At 45.2% G+C, this 19,554-nt stretch overlaps 1 protein-coding gene across 1 annotated transcript; it reads right to left on the bottom strand.

The window, feature by feature from the left end:
- Nucleotides 1–341: 341 nt before the first annotated feature.
- rhag (Rh associated glycoprotein) lies at nucleotides 342–8,130 on the bottom strand. Its single transcript, XM_035617987.2, has 10 exons — nucleotides 7,826–8,130; nucleotides 4,139–4,322; nucleotides 3,845–3,995; nucleotides 3,593–3,740; nucleotides 3,164–3,330; nucleotides 2,927–3,064; nucleotides 2,402–2,523; nucleotides 2,160–2,233; nucleotides 1,953–2,026; nucleotides 342–1,750 (listed from the first exon to the last, which is right to left on the bottom strand). Exons 1-10 carry the CDS (start codon nucleotides 8,001–8,003, stop codon nucleotides 1,676–1,678), a joined length of 1,311 nt encoding a protein of 436 aa, XP_035473880.1. The 5' UTR covers nucleotides 8,004–8,130; the 3' UTR covers nucleotides 342–1,675.
- Nucleotides 8,131–19,554: the final 11,424 nt, after the last annotated feature.

The following is a 19,554-nucleotide window of genomic DNA, read 5'->3' as shown; positions in this document are numbered from 1 at the left end:
CATTTCTGAACAACGTGCTGGACAAACCAGATGAGATGCTACATAAAAAGTTAAATCCGGAGACGTATTCATTGCAATCCATGGCTGTCGACAAATTACCTTCAAAACCACAGATGTCAATGATCTCTGATGCTGGATTAAAAGTCAGGGGATCACATAATTAATCCATTGACTTCCCTCAGGTTTTCGTCATTTTCTTCTCACTAAACTGTGCCAAGATGTGGTCAGCTTCAAGAAGGCCAAAAACATTTCAACAAATATACAAGCTTTGGAATTATGGTTGATATTGCTGTTGGAACACCACGTTATAAACTTCCACAAAAAACACACAAAAACACTGGTATTGTACAAAAACATATTTATTATGACAGTATTAGTATATTATACAAATAAGAGCATATGCCCGCTGTATAAAAATACATAATCTGGATGCGTTTCACTATTCTGGGCATCACTATTGATTAACACTGTGTTTGTGTTGTAATCAGTTTCATATTAGCCCTGCAGTCATATGGATTGAAGTTGAGTACACACAAAAAAAACCTGTCCTCCTGTGCTCCTACGCCACAGACAAAGTGAGCTCTGTTCCTGTGGTATTCACAGGAGGTTGTGGCAAGTAAAAACTCACCTTATACGAAAAGAAAGAGTGCTGCGTAAAAAATGTACAATAGTGTGATATTTAGCTGGAAATGGGTTGTGCGCCTGATAAAATGCCCGCCCTCTCTTATTTATCAGTTTGCAAGTTTCTGTTGTGTTCCTTTGAGGTTGTCACGAATACTGTGTGTTCAGTACCAGTAGCTCTTGTTTGACATTGCAGGGCCTTAATAAAACTCACCATGTCAGTCCGTCTAACTAAACTTTATATACATGTAAGAATACATTTGATGTAAGTAGTAAAAAGAAAACATAAAACACACCTTAGACTACCCGGCGACCACCAATCTAATTCAAAATGCACGGCTCTGCATATAGTCTTCATTTGCGTTAAAACAAGTTGTGCAGCTGCCCTTGGACAGATAGAAGATTCTCGGAGGTAACACGAGATAAGAAATGCGAAGGTTCGTTAGTTACAAGAACAACATGCGACTATCCCTGCCCACGGCAGAGCCCCGCTCTGATTCACACAGTCGGACTCTGACTCCTGGCAGTCGAAGGACTGGGCTCCAGTGAGGTAATGTGAGGCAGCGGATCAAAGTTAAGTTTGACTCCTCTCTTTGACCTGAGCCTCATCAGAAAAAACTTATGCCAAGTGGATGAAAATATAAAAGAATGTACAAAGAAAAATACACACTATACCAATATCTTAAAACATGCTTATTATAATATAAAATGACAACAAAAAAAGAAACTCTTATAGAGGAAGAAGTAAAACTACTAACTCATGTGACCTATGACTTTTGTTGATAATTAAAACTTTCAGTGTAAAGAAAAAATCCCTGAATGTTTGCTTTTTCAAATTATTGAAATCATATTTTTTCTTAGAATAAATGGGATTAATCTTTATGTTACCAAATGCAAGAATGTTTCAAATTTATGTTGATGAATAGAGTAAATACTCCATTTAAAAATGCTTATTTTTCAACGACAAACTGATGGTCTGTGGTCATCGTGTGGCTGATTATTAATCCTTTACTTATTAATTTTGAGCTCAGTGGCAGTGTGCTCAGGCACATATTTAAACCTCAGCTTTGTTCTTTGAGTGATCAGCATGAGCCAAGCTCTCCTCGTTCTCGTCCTCCTCCTCAGGAACCTGCAGAAACATGCAATCCAGAAAGTTAACAAACCTGTCTAATGCTCTCTGGATTATAATGACGCTCCATCTGACATGATCCCAAAACCACATATTCAATAACTTAAAAAAAACAAAACACATCAGGCCTCCACATCTATCGCTTTTAATATTTGACAGTCGGAAAATGGAGATAATACTCATGAGGAACGGGAATTCTTACCTCCCAGTAAATAGAGTCATCGAAGCAGTTCTGGTCTGGAGGCTGTCCCCACACCGGCAACTTCATTATTAAACCTTGAAATAGACAATGAAATGTTTGATCACTCACTCACCTTTTGGAAAAATCATATGAACTCGGCCCTTTCAATTGAGTCACAAAGGCAGACAGTTATGCACATTTCTGAGTTCATTTTTCATCTCCACCCACCTGTAATAGCACCTCCAACCAAAGCGAACCCGAGGGATGAAGCCAAGGCGGCAGCTTGCATGGCAGCGTCACCGCTGAAGAGCAGGAGGAGAGGAGACAGGACTGTAAGAGCTGGAAACTGACGCTCAGCTGGAGTATCAAATTATTCAAAAGCTGCAATGTACAGTTAATGTGTGTGTTTATATATACACATATTGCCACGTGTAGGCATGAAACTTGCGTTGAGTAACACAGCCCCTTACCCCTCTTTCTTCCCCAGAGCGACGGCCACGATACCAGCCAACCCGCCCAGGATGCCGGGCATGCCGTGCAGATTGTGGACACCGCAGGTATCCTGGATGCCCAGGTTGGATGCCAGGATGGGCTGCAGGGAGGGAAAAGAGGCATCTTGTAGCAACCAAATCAAAGTATTTTTAAAATGTAAAATATCTGGCACGTATACTGAGCATTGTTGGCACACAAAAGGATTTCAAATTTTTAAGTATGAAGTGGTTTGCAACCAATCATTGTTTTGATTATTGATGAATGCACATGTAAAGTTTCTAAATTGTGGAAAATGCCCTTCAAAGCTTCCCAGAGTCTTTGGTGAAATTTTCTTATTTCGTGTTTTTTTCTAAGCAACAGTGCAAAACCTGCAGATGTGTCTGCAGATAAGAAAATATTATGCTGAATATTAGAAGAAATTTCATGTCTAAAAAGCTCTAAATTGAAAACTTTCACAATTGTTCTCTTTTTTTTTTCCATCTTTGCTTTGACTTTCAACTCACAGTGAGGAACTTGAAGCCAAGGGTCGAGATGGTGCCAGCCAATAATCCAATCAGCATGGCCCCGAATGGCTCGATGTTCATGTCAGCACATGTTCCCACGGCAACACCACCTGCCAAGGTGGCATTTTGAATGTGCACCTATAAGAGCATAAAGATACAAAAACAATCATATATTTCAAACGTCCTTTTAAAAAAAAAAAAAGTATTCTTCAAATAGTGTTAGGAAGGTTTTCTGACCATGTCCAGTTTTCCTCTGTGCTCCACCAGGCTGGAGATGGCGTACGCAGAGAGTACACAGGCGGCCAGGGAGAGGTAGGTGTTGATCACCGCGGTGAGCTGAGTGATACCCGGGTCAGCGATGGCCGAGTTAAAACTGGGCCAGAACATCCACAGGAAGACGGTTCCTGTGTGGAAGAGCGTGATGAAGAAACACCACTTGTACCGCTCTCCTTCTCATCAAACTACACTGCAAAGCTCGACACTTTTTACATTTTAGGCAACAGGATTAATAGACAGTTGAGGAGGTCAGTGTGGCTTCTGTTGGTGTCCACTAGGTGGCATAAGTCCTGGAAATGAATGAGGCCAGTGATGACCCAGAGAGGGCCCAATAAAATTAAAAACATTATGGCTGTAAACAGATGATTGATGGACCAAATCGGTTCTTACCAATCATAGCAAACAGATCAGAGTGATACACAGATCCGTCGTTCTCGTGTCCGTTTCTTAAACCCGGTCGGTAGAGCACTCGAGCCACCGCCAGGCCGAAGTAGGCTCCGTAGGCATGGATGATCATGGACGCTCCAACATCGTTAGCCTGCAACAGGAGAGTGGATCCATCACAATGCAGTCATGCCAATTAATGTTCAATAAACGTCGGCTTTCACACAGTGAATGTTTCTGGTCACATCGTGTACTCACCCCGAGAACATTGGCCACCAGATGCTCGTTGATGGAGAAGATGGCGATCTCCAGTACGGTCATGATGAGGAGCTGCAGAGGGCTGGTTTTACCCAGAACGGCTCCAAAGGAGATCAAGACAGTTGCTGTGCTGAAGTCTGCATTGATTATTCTGCGGGGGATTAAAGGAAACAAGTCATTAGAAAAACAGGAGGTACAGGATAACAAGCAGCAGCCGACAGGTTTCCAAGTCTGCCGAGCAGCTGCTGAGCAGCGATGTATATCAAGCGAAGCGGAGATGACTCCAAGTCGTACTTGAAGATGTTGATCTTGATCTTGCCGTCATCCAAGTGCCAGATGCCCTGCATGAGGAGGCCCCACTGCAGGCCGAAGGCCGCCAGGAGCAGGTTGACGCCCACGCTGCTGAAGCCGTATCTCTTGAGGAAGGTCATCAGGAACCCGAAGCCGATGAAGATCATGACGTGGACATCCTGAAACACTGCAGACATGAGACGGGAGGAGGTCAGCTCTGCTGCTGATACGACAACAGGGCCCTGCTTTGTTGCGAGTGCCCCACATTGGCCTCATCTAAATGTGGACCTGAAATTGAATCAGATTAAACATTTGCCACTACTTTTCTATTCACGCTGGTATTCTCTGGACTTTAAATGATTTATTGTGCAGTTATTGGACCTCACAGAACTAATTTCCTTTCACAGGAGCTGCATTGTTAGCCGTGACTTGTTAGCTGGGAAAAGCAATTAAATCCCACTATGAATGGGAATAAATGCTCATCCTGTTTCTGTTGAGTTTGTACCCCGTTCTATTAATTGCGTATGATTTTGATAATGCAAACTTGTGAGGTCTCAGCGGAGCGGACGCTTGGCAAACCCTTATCTGTTAGTCTCAGCCGCTGGACTGACAACGATGGTAGAAGGGGTTGAAATTTGTTTGGCTCATTTCCCATATTTCATTATCTATATTCTCAGCTGTACGAACACACAGAGCAGTTCGGGGCGCTCCCTCCAAGAGTCATAGACGTGACAGGAAGTGGAAGTTTTGGAAGCCTTTACGCTTGATATGATGAGTCCCTCGTGTGGAAAAGGCATCAAGGTGGAGTGACGGGAAACAACGGTCTTCCTTTCTTAAGTTTATTGTGAATGTTAAGGTGGATACTATTGTCGCAATGTCCAGCACAAGCGGTGTTTCAACCCTTTCGCAGTTCTTTCCACCTTGAAATTTACTTATCCCATTTGTGTGGTCTTTTGGTGCCAAATGCAGAGCATGTGGTGAGGAGGAGGTAGGAGAGGGGGAGTCGTGTCATTCAGAGGTTCAAACTGCTGGTAGTTTGGTTGAATGTGTGAGATTGTTCTCAGAATGGACGTCTCATAGAGATTTAGTGTTACTGAGCTTCTGATGTGTGGGTAGGTCCATTTTGTTACCTTTGCACTGAGCAATGCTAGCTATTTCCCCTTGTTTCCAGTTGTTGTGCTCTGTAAAACGAACCCACCACTGGCTGTAGGTTTATATATACCTGTATCAAAATCTCCTCCTCTAACTCTGCAAACAAATAAGCTTATTTTACAGAAATGCATATTTAAATAAGATTAAGTATCTATCTTTTTGACACTTTTATCCAGTACCAAATTGAAAAACCTCAACTCCACACATGAGGGAGATTAAATTCATACACACCTGTTTTCACGAACAATATTTAAAATCTTTGGCAGAATCCAAAGATCGAACATTTTAATTGGTCTGTTTCATACAATAAGAGTGAATAGTAACCAATATGATAAAGCAATGCGGTGTACAAATGTGCTCAGTCAGAGCTGTTGCCTGACGGCTACAAATCCAAAAATGTACAGATTCTAATTAAATGAATAACTCTTGAACTTGCAGCTTAAGCCATTGACTGTCACTCATTTGGACACTTCTCTAGGAGATTGTAGCTGCTCACCAAAGTTACATAGTGCAAGAACGGGCATTCAAGATTTACAAGTCAGTGTACTTGTACTATGAAATTGTTGCATAACGTTGCTTTAAAGTCATATTTCATTTTGTCAGAATGGGGCACAAAAGATGACTGAGGGACTCAAAGAGGTGGGTGATTCCGACTGGCTTCCCCCTGTAGTAGGGGCTTCTGTCGGAGCACATTGAGGATGGGGAGGAGGTAAAGTTGGAAAGCAGCTCCAGTAACTGGCACCACGCCCAGATGTTAGGTAACGCAACACTCTAATCTTCTCAAGATTGGGTTGAGTCAAGAGGAGAGGCAGAGAATCCCCTCAGGAAATACTGTACTGCAGCCTGTACACCAGTGATGCAATCAGTGCAAAATAAAAAATGTAATATATATTTTTCTTTATTGGGCAAATCAACTCCCAATTCAGATGTCATTATTTCCCAGGGGTCCAAATTGGAAACGTGTGTAGTGTTCATCGTACAAGAAAACCAGGTTTTGTTTCTGTCACTGAATGATTTGCTCCGTGATGAAGAAGCTGTGGGAGATTTTTCATTCACTCCAGTCCACATTTCTCTGCTTATTTATCTTTCTTTGAACTATAATCACAGACGTCTGGCATGCGCTGGCCAGCGGAGCTCTCCGCACGCAAAACCGCGAGCCTCACCCTTTTTTCACCATATCCAGTTGCATGCAGGCCTTTGGCTCATTCAGCACAATTCAAACAGTCAATTGAACAGGTTAAGATATTTTTGTTAGACGCACGTGTCCCATAAGAATCCCACAATGGGAATTTTTGTTAGATACATCTTTGCAGCTGAATCTCTTTATAAAGACTCCCTCCATTCTAAAGTGCTTACTTCACTTGGGAATTTGACAATGAATGAGTTTCCACATCCATTTCTGTGCCAATTACACTGAGTGCAGTATTTGCATGTATACATTTTGGATTTTTCAATGAGGGCAAAGGGAGACTATCTAATTTTAAGAATTTGAGTGAACATCAACGTTTCTGTGTAAAAACCATCACAGTAATATTTTTGAAATGTAACATTTCACAATAAAAAGTGAAAAAGGAATCAAAACGAACGTTGATAATTATTTTCTGACCAGCCAGTGACGTACGTATAGCGCTAAACACATCCCATCTGAAGTGGACAATACTGACTTGCTAATCTCTGTGGCTCACACCTGCCCCACCCAGTCGTGATCACACATTCACACAGTACAATCGCAGATGGAGACAAGAAGTCGAGATGCAACGAAGCTGTGGAAACTGCTGCACTCTGAAACAATGCTGCTCTCAAACTGCATTCAAACAAGATTCGTTTCTTTCTGCCTTTGCTCTTCATCCTCTCCGTGCTTGAGACATTAATGTAAATCACATGTGTCCCCCACTGCATGAGAGCCGGCACTTCTTTCCCAGCAGGATCCTCTCGACCCCTCGCCTGCGTGTCAGTGAATAGACCCTGTGTCAGTGGAGAATGTGACCCCGTGACTCCTCTTATTGCATTCAGCAGACCTGCAGGAGAAACAGCCTCCGAGTTCTTCTTCCATTTCTGTTTGCAAGTAATTGGTAAAGATTACACCCCGTAAGCAGAATTCACATTATTCTAATGAAAGAAGTTCACTCGACCCTTCAAAGTTCAAGGCTGAAGAAACCAAAGCGTGGAAATGTGGAATTAAGTCGAAACAAGCGTCATTTCAGAATCCAAAATGAATAAATGATTAATTTTCCTACAGTCAACAACCCCTCCCCCCAATAAATTATAATTGGAAAATAAGCAAACTTTGCAGGACCATGCCTCTCCTAGACGTCACGAAGCCTTTGCAGGATATTTGAACTCTGCTTTTAGGGGGATTTTTCTTTTTACCAATTAACAAGGAGCTTTACCTCAAAGCAGCGTCAAAGGCAACCTGCTAGAACATTAGATACAAACTTAATAAACCCATCACTTTTAAACTCTTCCAAAACAGTCTAATGACCAAACGCTCCTCCGGCGGCAGAGCATCCCTCAGTGTGCAGCCCCACGTAGACTTACTGGGGTAGAGATCCATCGGCTGCGCTTCATGGTGGGTCGCATTGTCGTGTGCGTCGTGCCCGTGACCTTTGCCATCGTCGTACACCACAAACACTGCAAACAGTATGATGGTGATAATCTCCAAAGTCAAGGCCACGATGGGGAACTTCAGCCTCATGTTGGTGGCGTACGCGGGCATCCTGAGACGAACTCTGGTTATCTCTCACACAGTGTGGCACACACACACACACACACCAACACGCGCACACTCGCTGAGTCTGGACTTCAAGGGGGCTGTGCTGTGTCAAAGGGAGGGTAGAAAGTGGTGTCTGGTTTTAAACCGATGTAGGTTTCATGCTGACCAATGGCGGGGCAGGAGACGGAGGCCCGGGTGGTTGACACCCCCCTCATGCACTCTGCTCACGGGGATGGGTTTCCTCTGTGGACTCGTGGAGGGGACAAAGCAAAACACAAACGTAATGACACGCGGCCAGCGAACGGACATGGGAGAAAAACTTAATGACTGCTTCTTCCCACTAATTTCCCCACTTGCCTTAACGTCACACGGGTCGTTTAATGTCTTAATATAGCGAATAATCTCAAAAAAAATAAAGGTTCTACAAAGGGATATTTGTTGTCGTCATCTGTTGTTTACTCGAGAGAAAATACAGCAGATATCACACATATTACACTTTGTCTCATTTCTCCTTTATCCACTCTGCTGATCACAGTTCCTCTTTGTCTGTCCAGATGACTCGAGAGTCTGTTCCCTTTGCACTTTGTTGACTGATGCACCTGCAGTGTCAGACACATTACTTGATTCAAAGTTGCAATACAGCATTGACGGGGCTACTGAAGTGAAGGTCCTCAAAGTAAAGTTGTTGTTTTTTTTAAATAAAGGCAAAAAACAGATACTGAAAAAGAAAATAAGCAATAATCTCGTGTTGCTAGTGTAGGCGGAGCTAATCATAGAATATTTGTCTTTAATTCATGTGGTGGCTCCTAATGAACGATAATGTTGGGGACAATGTTTCCCAGAGGGGCAAACAATCATAGAAACTAACTAACTAACTAACTAACTAAAGTTACAGGCATTGAGCCCTGGTGGCGGCAAACGTTTTTCCGAAAGACAAAATCACAAATGCAAGTACTTTAAAGTTCTATTCAAGCTCAAATATTCAGTCATTTCAACTTTCCGCCGGTGACAAAAGACGTTGCCTCTTTGAAGCTCTGCCCGTTGCCTCATGTTGCTGTTGACAAATGCTGCCCCCTGTCAGTCCGGCCGTGACCCCTGCAGACAGCGAATGCATCCGTGATCAGGTTACATCAGAGTTCAAGGGCCCTGCACGATCGACTGTTTGCCTTGAGTCGCCATCACATACTGTACATGCCACTCTGCTTCAGTTCCCACTGGAAACTTTCCAAGCGGACGCCACCTCGGATTGACCCGCGGGTTTCGGATCCGGCGAGCTGCTCCCACAGCGCCGAACGCGAGGCCTCTCGCCAAATGACCGCCGGGCCGAGTGCTCCGTTTGGGCCGAGAGAGCTTTAAGAATGAGCAGAGTAGTTAATCGCTGCCAGCAACACAATTCTGTTTGTCTTGGAGTCGAGAGCGGCGAGGTTTTTTTTTCCCAGACCCTCTGGGAAATCACTTCCAAATGTTGAGCGATACCAAACACTCTGCAGCACACTCGCGAGTACCACTCTACTCCACGCTGACTCAGTACTCGGACGGCACTTTTGCAGTAATATTTGGCAGACAGTGGAGGCTTTTTCAGTGGGTGGAGCCATCGTGCCACAAGACAAGTGTGCCACGGGCTACTTGAACGGCACAGGAGGATTTGTGGTCCAACTGCCACAGTCATTCATTCATGACGGCTGAAGATACTCCCTCACATCAGCTTCCTCTTCTTTTGGCTCTGGTCTTATTTATTTTATTTGATTGAATATATATTGTATATATTTTGTACATTTATAACTACATAAACTGTGGCTGTTTGACTCCTGAGACCCTGGGAAATGTTTGCATAGAGGTTAAACGACAACCTGTAATAATTAAACCCATTATACTGTCTGTGGTTCTGGTGTCTTGAGTCCTGAGAATGAATGTTTCTCTTCTCCGCTCAGGGTTCTGACAGAGAGCATGTGAACGGTTTACATTGTCAAGACTGGTCAATAACAGTAAATGCTCTCAGTCTCGCATTTCCCAGCGGCGTATCCCAGAGGTGCCAGTGCTCTTAAGATTGCTGCTTTTGTCGACATTTGGCCCCCCAGCTTTGCTTTTGCGTGATCCGGCTTCAGATTCTCGGTGAGACCAACACATGACGAGGCCTGAGGGCCGATGGTTGGTAACATTTAACAGCGCTGATCTTTGAAAGAACAGAAGGTCAGAGAGCGTTCAAACTGCTCCACGAAAGGCATACAGACAGCCATGACGCAGTTGATGCTATAGAAACGACTCTTTAAACGAGAACCTGAGGAGGCGGTTACATGGATTTTTTCTCCCAGTCAGGAACTCTTCGGTGTTCTTTGGAAATGCTCCATAGTTGAGCGGTGGAGCCTATGTAGAGCGTACAGGAGGCCGGACATGATGCAGAAAGAAATCGCATTGTTTTGTTGACATCATAAAAACAACCAGGTCGTTTCTTTAATTCGGTCTGATGATTGCGCCGTTGGCCCTCATCGATAGAAGCTGCCGAATCCTGACGTCCCAGCAGTCAGACGAGTTGGTGTTCTTCGCGTGAATGTTCTCCCGGTTCCACACCGGCCGCATCACAGGAACGTCATCAACACACCCACCGTCTCGCTGACCTGCTTTTATTTGCACATGGGCTCAATTGGACGCCGCGCAGACTTTGTGTTGGGGAGCTGGCAGGTCAAAGTCCCATTAATGATGGACGTTCGGTTCTCACATACAGCTCTTCTGGGTAATTTCTACAGTTGCTAGGTTCAAGGTTGCTTCAACTTCAGTTGCTGACAGTTTACACTGGTTAACAGGTTGACTCACTTTCAGTTTTGTAATGAACTCTGGCAGTCTTACATGGAGTAATTGGGCAGTTTTGTCAAACAAACCGCTTTTGTTGCAAGTGGAAATAAAAGTGTTGGTTTGTTTAGACTCGTAGAATTTGAGATGGTTTGAACATTGAAGCAAAGTGCAGAGAAAAAAAAAACCCAGCAAAAATATTCTTTCATCAGCTAAAATCAGTTTGAATCTAGCCTCCCTGTGAACTCCACATTCCAGGAAAGCCATTAAGTGATTTATCTCAACCCCGACCGTAAAGCGCAGATTTGTGGAAAATAAACAAGCCATCAGACCCAAATGTGCCCCATCCTTTGTGTCGGCTCCCCACGTGCCGCTATGCAGCCTTCATACACGACTACACGGACCCCTCAGACTGCACAGATGATACTCTGCTCACGTTGTCCATCTGTCACAGCCGTGAAAGTCTTGGTTGTACTCGTGAGACGACTCGGTAAGTGCAAGGGATCAAAGAGTGAAGGAGCCGGATGATAGATGACCACTCTGGTTCACTGCAGTCTTTGCATCAGGACATTAATCCGCCTCATATAAAAGTCAAACTGAGGTCAGGAGGATCATCGTCTCATATTGTTTTCTTTTTTTTCTCTCCAAAGAATTGCTTTTTAATGAAACTCTAAATCTATGAGAGCCTATCAAAAGTCAGCTTTCATGAGGGCAAAGTAGTTTTTTGTACAGAAAAGTCACGCAGTGTAGAAGTTGTCGTTCGTGTAGGTCTGTCAGAGACGTTGACTCCCTTGTCCTGTGTGGGGGGAGCGCCACTCTGCAGCTCCACTGTGTTTTCTCAGCTCTTTTCTCATGCAAAGGTCAACTCCGCACGCACCATTATCATCTGCCCCATCCCCCCAAAACATATTAACTTCTTACCACTTATGACAAACAGCGTGTCTTAATGAGGAGTCCTCTTTTTTTCGCGCCGGACGACCTCTGCACTTGTGTGTGAAGCTACGCACATGCCTCCTGTTGGTTACTCAGGGGATCAGCGCTGCATTCCTCAGTTTGAAGTATCCCCCCCCCCCCGGATGGAGATATGTAAAGTATGTGGCTGATTAGAACCAGAGGCCGGTCGGCCTGACGGACAGAACCCAGGTCTTCTCTCCTCATAAATCAGAACTGTAAAGCAGTCGTCCTTTGGTTAGGTGGGGTGCCTATATACATAACATCATATACATGCTTTCTGCATTTGTGCGTGAGCGCCACGCTGCCTTTGCGTGTGCAATATCTTCAATAATCCCGCCTGATTAACGGCGCCCGATAAGTTAATGGAGGAGAGTTCCCCGTGCGTGAGGGTCAGTGGGGATTCTTTGAAGCCTCCCGATGCAGCCAGTGGAAGATGTTTGTTGTTATACCGTGTCTATTTTTTCGAATCAATTGCAGGTTCATTGCAGCGCTGCCATATTTATTTCCTAGAGTTCAGAATACCTAAACAAGGAGGTCCAAAATACTACACGGCGAAGTGAAAAAGTAACCGGTGTCTATAGGTGAAGCTGTGAGGGAGGTAAACTGCTGAGAAGAAGGGGGGGATTGATGCACTTCAAATCTTGGTTTGACGGACTGATCATTCTTTCCGTCCAGAGATTTTAAAAACAATGGTGGATTGTGGTGTACAGTCAATATTTTGGACTGTTTCTGATTCCTGTCTGTGGTGGCAGGGCTAACGCATTTTTCCCCAAATGTCAAAATGAAATTGTCTGTAGTAAAGAGTAAAGACCGGGATGTAAAGAGTTGCTTAACATCACATCCCTCTGAAGCACTGTACGCATGTCACCACAGAGGTCGGGGCCAGGTTCGACCACGGAGCAGGTAGAGGTTTGGGGTTTTACTCAAGGACACTTTGACAGGTGTGAACATGTTGGATCAGACAGACACTCGACTTATGACAGTTATGAAACAGCCTCTATCCCGACTGCCTCAGTATTTCTAGCGTCTGATAGAAAAGACTCTCGGGCATTCAATCCTTGAACCGACAAGTGTTTCACTGACGGCTGCAGAAACGTTATCGTGTGGAGATAAAAAATAAAAAAAAATCAATATTCCCTCGGACTCGGCTCCACCACAGTATGTGCCACTGCAGCCTTTAAAGCCTTGGTGCAGAGTTACGGCAGGAGAAAGAGGATTAAAGAAATGGTCGCTCAGCGTGGCGATTGCTGTGGAAGATGACGACGAGAAGCTTGGCTATGAGGAGAAGGATCCAGGCGTCTTTGTTGCCACTGCCTAGATGTTTGCAGCGAGTGTCCCTGGCCTCAACATTTCATTCGCCAACGCCCCTGATGCACCACGGGGGCACGGACAGGAATGCAGGGGATGATAGCGCGTAGACATCTCCCTTCTATGCCTCAGCTGCACCATCGCCACACCTCCCCCCCCCCCCCCCCCCCCCCCCCCCCCAACGTACCCTACCCCTCGTTTCCTGTGGCTGAGGGGAACAATTGCACACCCTGATAAGCTCGCTCGGAGGGGAAGACTGCGTAGACGCGTAATCACCATGTTGGCTGCGAGCAATCAAGAACAATCGCAAGCTCTCATCGTGTTTATGTTGCGGCCGTTTATGCTTTTTAAGTAGCCGGCGATTATTTCCCTACACAGCATCCCGTATGGCGTTTTGCATCACTCCTGTGTGGGAGGAAACACATCTGGTCGATTCCCCTCGGCTTCTGGCCGGATGGAGAAACAAACAAAATGCGGCATCAAACAGAGGCCACGTGAAAAACCTTTAAGCCTCGAATCAACTGTCAGGTACGAGGTCCCGGTAAGGGACGTTGGCTCCTCACACAACATGACCGAGCCCCCTCCCACACCAGCATCTGGCTCGGCACACAGCCGCAGATGCTGACGGGCAGCGTTGTTTGAAGACGGCTGAGAGCGCTCGAATGCTCAACAGGTGTGCGGAGGATTTGGCGCCGGGGCCTATTGCGTTACCGCGGGGACGCATCAGTCAAACCCGAGTGCGGACAGAGGAGCGTGCGTACAGTACGAGCGGCGTGGGACCGGAGCCACATGTGCAAAACGCGATACAGAGAAATTTCTGACATGCGTGCCTTAACCGTGACAGCAGGAAGACGTACAGTAGAGTATGTACAGTGGAGCTATTTATGCTTTCATAATATGTCGGGGGTGTTTTTGTGACTGGATGGTCTCTGGTATAGATCCTAGAAAGTTTAACAAATAAATGATCTCAGCTTTCAGCTCAGCAGTCTGCTTACAGTCGTAGACACACAGTAAGTGTATGATTCCTTCAATGTTCACAAAAGGTTCGAAGGGAGAATTACGTAATACTTTCGCAGGCATTAACTGGCTTCTTGTCCAAGTTTGGCTCCATGAATACCTTTCAGCCCATGCTCACTGTTTACAGCTACAGAATGTGGTCTATTTGAGGGACCGTGTGTAACGGGCAGCAGCAGAGAGGCGGTGGGCCGGGGGGGGGGGGGGGGGGGGGGGGGCGTTTAGTTACTTTGAAGTGTCGTGGGACTTCTCCTATTTATTCACACGCAGATAAATCTTTGCTTTACTTCTTAGTTTCCTCAATTACAAAGATAACGCCAAAAAGCATGGAGTCGCGGTCCCCGGGCCACTGCAGGTACGAAAATGTACGATTAAAAACTCCATTAATTCTGACATTTCTGCTGCCGGGGGGAAAGTGACAAGGAAATGCATTCAAGCAGCGGCGATGTGTGATGGGCCATGACCTCCCCTTCTTCTCATAATATCACAGCCAAGCCACATTTTATTGAAATGTCAAGCTAATTGGATGCATAGCAGAGTAACAGTTTGAGTGGGGATGCATTCAACGACACCTAATGCCACCTCTGTAGCTTTTCCTTTGCCACAGTCTTTTATCCCTGTACATTTAAGTCTGGCCAGGCTGAAAGGAATTGCCGCCATGTTGTTGTTGCATGAAAGGCCCTTCGACAGCCAGTGCTGCAGCTTCCTCCGCAACACATCCTGATGTCATGCTGCTCCTTAAACACACCGGCCTCCCTGCAAGTGGGGTCGTAATTGCTTTATCTAGCGCGGGCTTCTATAAATGACGGCCCCTAATTGAGGACGCCGCGCCGCACCCTTTCCTCGCGCGGCAATCAACCTGCCACGTTATCGCCGCAATCTTAATAAAAACTAAAATGATTGGGCACAACCCAGGACATCCCATCGAAATAGGGAAACGAAGGAAAGGAGGGGGAGGGGGGGGACTGAAAGAAAGAGAGAGAAAAAAACATCCTGACCTAAACGACATGGGGAGTGGGCTTTTAAAAACGCACAGGATGTACAGAGATTGCTGGTTGCAGGCATGTCAGTGAAGTGGGGAAGGGAGGGGGAAAAAAAGAGAAGATGACTTGTCACGCAAACAGAGGCGCAGACCACACAACGGGGAGGAGCTGTGTGCATACACGAGATAATTAACGAGTCCTGTCAAACCTACAGTATTCGAAACGTTTACATTATGCAGGAGTGGTTTGTATCCAGGAGGAGCAGTCACGCAGGTTTCAGCTGTGCAATTAAAAGCAATTCACTGATATTTACTTATCATGCCGTTTAGACAGAATGTATGTCGAACATGTCTCTTGATGATTTGTTTGACTGTTTGGCCACATGTTAGTTATTACAGGAGGAATGCTAATTACATAGGGGCTGCCCAGATGTACAGTATGGAGAGCGTTCGCTGCACATGGGAGACCATGTGTTTGCTCTTTTTCCCCTCCCGTCTTCTCGTGACAGCTTTTACACCTCCAGACAAATCTGCGATAGCGACGCCATCAATTTGAAAAGCCATGGTTAATTTCAAATGTAACAAACCACGGTTGGCTTATGCAAACATCTTTGATGCGATAATATTTCCAATTTTCTCAGGCATGCGCTTGTATATACGTGCGTGCACGCAGTGTTGGTTTAGGCTTGGCGGCGGCGTACTGTGCACACAAACTTACACCTCCAAAGGTTCTATCGCATGCGTTCAGAGACATTATTGTGATATGTGATCACAGCATCCACGTTTATTATGTGTAAAAAATAACTGTATATAAGTAAAGCGAAGAAAAGCAGCAGAGACCTCCTGGGAATTATGTTCATGTTGGCTGATACCACACCTCTCACGTTACGTCCAGTCCCAGTGTAAGAAGCAGAGTGGCCCACGTGTAGTGAGGCTGAGAATAAAGGTGTGGTTCTTACAATGGATTTGCATTCAAGTATAGTATTTCATTTTATTCAATTTCTCATGTTGTGATGCTGCAGTAACTGAACATTTGAATTGTTTTATCGCTGCAAACAGATTAGTGTCTTCTCAAAACCGTACATGCAAACTCGGTGAAGGATTTACAACTAGCCGGTGCAACCCCCGTCTTTCCAGGAAGACCCCCGATCTTTCCAAACTATCTTTTCTCACGTCACATAACAAGGAGCGCATTGGTCGCCACTGACATAATGAGCCGCGAGCGGTTGACCCTTGCATGACCAAGCCATTCCTGAGTGAAGCGTATGGATTTGGTTCCTGCATCTGTCTGACACCGGCTAATGGCAAACAGATTTGCCGGGATGAGAAAAAGGAATGTTCTCCCGGGCCTTCTGTGTGTAAATGTCAGGCCCGGCAAACCCCTGTGTCAGATTACCGTGGCGGCAGCGATAAGCAGATGCAAAGACCCGTGAGGCTTATTTCTTCTGAAGTCCGAGAGGGCCACAGAAACAACAGCAAGGGCAGCACTCAGCGGAAAAATAATGCGCGGCTCTCATGCGATATTCGACAGGGCGGACGGCGACCCTCGTGTGACAATACTCCAAGTCAGGAATTCCATACGGAAATATACGTCAGGAAATATGACAGATTAAAGTTGACATGGTTCCCGACAGTGAGCTGGCATAGGCGGAAACTTCAGAGAGAAAACTTTTCTCAGACAACTGAGATTACGAACGTAGCAGATCCCGGTGGTGCCACACCTGCACAAGTATGAATGGGAGAGAACATTTTGGAAACAAATAAAGGGTTTGGCTGCAATGAGAAATGTATCTTTGAAGGGGGAAAAAAGGGTTTCAGAAATTCATGAAAGAAAACCTGCCCAGCGGCTGTAACTAGAGGGTGGACTGGTCATATGTTGGGCTTTTTGTTGCAGCCTGCGGCACAGGGAACATTCCTCTGACAGAGGGAAGAATGGATCCAATGGAATACCAGCGAATTCTGGACGAAACAGGAAAATGATCATCAACAAACCCTCAAAATCCCAAACTGCCATGTGTCAATCTGATCATCTTTTCCTCACTCAATCTATTCACAGTAGCAGAAAATTGTGACCGTGACGTACCCGAACGTTTCCATGCCACTGCATATAAAACGCCACCGGCAGCAGCTAAACGTCCTCCTCTGACGCTGCAAACACTCCGAGGTTGCAGGGTTCCGAGGTGTCCAAACACATCGGTATTTGCTCTTCATCTGTGTGAAGACCGTGTTGTTTGGACATTTATATAATCAGTTTAGTTTTCTGTGGATACAGAACTGCTTGTAAAAAAACCCCCATTACTTTTTCCTTTTTTTCTCTGTCTTTTTTCATTTCTTGCAAATCAAAAAAAAAAATGTGTTCAATATCCTAATGAGCCACCTTCCATACCATCATTGATAACGGCATTATTTCACGATTAAAGACATTCTTCCCAACCTGGCAACCAAACATTTGATTTCATGCTCAATCAGCATTGTCAATAATACTGTACTAATAAATTACAGTAGAGTAATAGTGGCAGAAACACAAGTTGATCACAGACAACAAGCAAACAAACACAACTGTGGAGAAGAAAATAAATAAAATAAAATGTATTAAAATATTCAAAAAGTCAAAACCAAATCCACAAAGACACAAATAAATAAATTGAGAAATAAGTAAAATAATAAAAAAATTATGAATTACAAAATGAAGTTCGTCAACGGCTTTAGAGAATTAGTAAATCATTTTTACAACTCCTTCAAAAATAGTGTTATTGGAAAAATAACATCTACAGTAACTGTAAATATAGATAGAAGTGTATCAACATTGAATTGCTTATTTTAATGAAAGAAAAAAATCCCCAAATAACTTCTTCAAAGCTGCCAATTATTTCATGAATTCTTGGATCCATTTTATTTTCCTCACAGTCCTGATTGTGTGTGTGAACGTGAATGTTTTGCCACGCATTGTGTTTAGGATGCACCCACTTCAACCAACCCCCCCCCACCACCACCACCACCACCGCGACGGGCCCGGGAGCCTCTCTCCAAATGTTTGTTTAATGTACGTTCGCCTCAGGACTATTGAGTGAGAAGGGCTATCCGACGGCCGAGCGGCTCGGAGAAAGAACAACACCCGCTCGCTAATGGCTGACGTGAAGCAGGCCTGTTTTCGTTCCGCTGAGCCGGGGGTCTGCTTGGGAGAGCTCATTCTTTTGGCCAGCGGTTGAACTTGCGGCCAGCACCAAACTACAGCCCCAGTTGCACTTACGGGCACTTTAGGAAGCGCTGTGCTGAAGGAAAACCCCCGAACGTCTGTGCCCAGTCGACGGACCACGGGCTCCTCGGGACAATATATGGAAGTATGTGGTTACTATAGGGGCAGCTACCACGTACGGATTAGACATAAAGTGTTTGCCTAGGGCCTTTATCGATGAAAGTGATCCGTCAGTGCCTTGGCAGGTGTGTTTCCAGTGGCGGCTCGGTTCAGATGCGTGATGAAAGCTTTGAGAGGTGCTGAGCTCGGGGGGGCCAGTTGGCAAGTTTCCGTCGTGCTGCATTCAAGGCACTCATAGAAAGGAAGGAAGCTGCACCGCCACAATGCTCTGCTTTCCTTTAGAGGCCTCTCTGGGTGGTTCTCCACTCGGGCTCCCTTCACACAGGTGACTCAGGCCTGCATGAGTCGGGTCAGGCCATAAAGGTCCTGGAGGTCCAACAGATAGAACCTCAACTTCTTCACACTGAACAAGGAAGACTATCTTACTTGTTCCCCAGACGTGACGTCTCAAATAGAGACGAGTAAAAACAGAACCAAACATTGAGTGCTTGCTGCTTTGGACAATCACAAGTGACAATGAAATAACTTCTCATTTGTAAAAACCCCTCCGGTTTGCTCTTTACAACAAACGTAACTATAACACTCAGGTGTTACAGTGAATCAAATACAGTTTGCTGCACCGAGCCCTGAGATCTTGTCGCCCAGTTGTAAATGAAGTGAGCTCTTCTCCTTTTTTTTCTCAGCATCCTGTGTCTAATCCGAAGGGACTGTGATAACAGCTCAGACTAAATGAGCGTGTCTTGGGTCTGGACAGGCAGATGGAACTGATCTCCAAGTGTCCTCGCGCCTCCGGCTTCTTTCTTCTTCTTGCTATGACAATGTTTTTACGTGTTTCTGCCAACATAGTTATCTCCTCGTCTATCTCTCGTTTTCTCTTATCTTTTTTCACGCTTTCGTCGAAAGCTCTGTTGACTCATCTGAGTGCACTGGGATGAGGTGGCCGCGCCGCACGAGCCCGTCGTTTGCTGCGAACTCTTCAGAATGCACCGGTTCAAGATTCGCAGTTCATACGAAATATAACTTCGCAGCTTTAATTATGCATAACTTGTTCAAAGCCGTTGCTTTCCCTGTATTACGCAATCTGCTGCTGCTGCAGGAAGACAAACTGACGCCACAGTCATAAACATCTTCAACTGTTGATGCTCGCTGCCGGAGTTGATAAGCCGCACAGGATGGCTGGGCCCGGCTTATCG

The sequence above is a fragment of the Scophthalmus maximus genome, chromosome 18 (assembly GCF_022379125.1).
Source record: "Scophthalmus maximus strain ysfricsl-2021 chromosome 18, ASM2237912v1, whole genome shotgun sequence".
Taxonomy (NCBI): Eukaryota; Metazoa; Chordata; class Actinopteri; order Pleuronectiformes; family Scophthalmidae; genus Scophthalmus; species Scophthalmus maximus.
The sequence above is the reverse complement of the archived record's forward strand: the minus strand, read 5'-3'. Positions and strand labels throughout refer to the sequence as shown.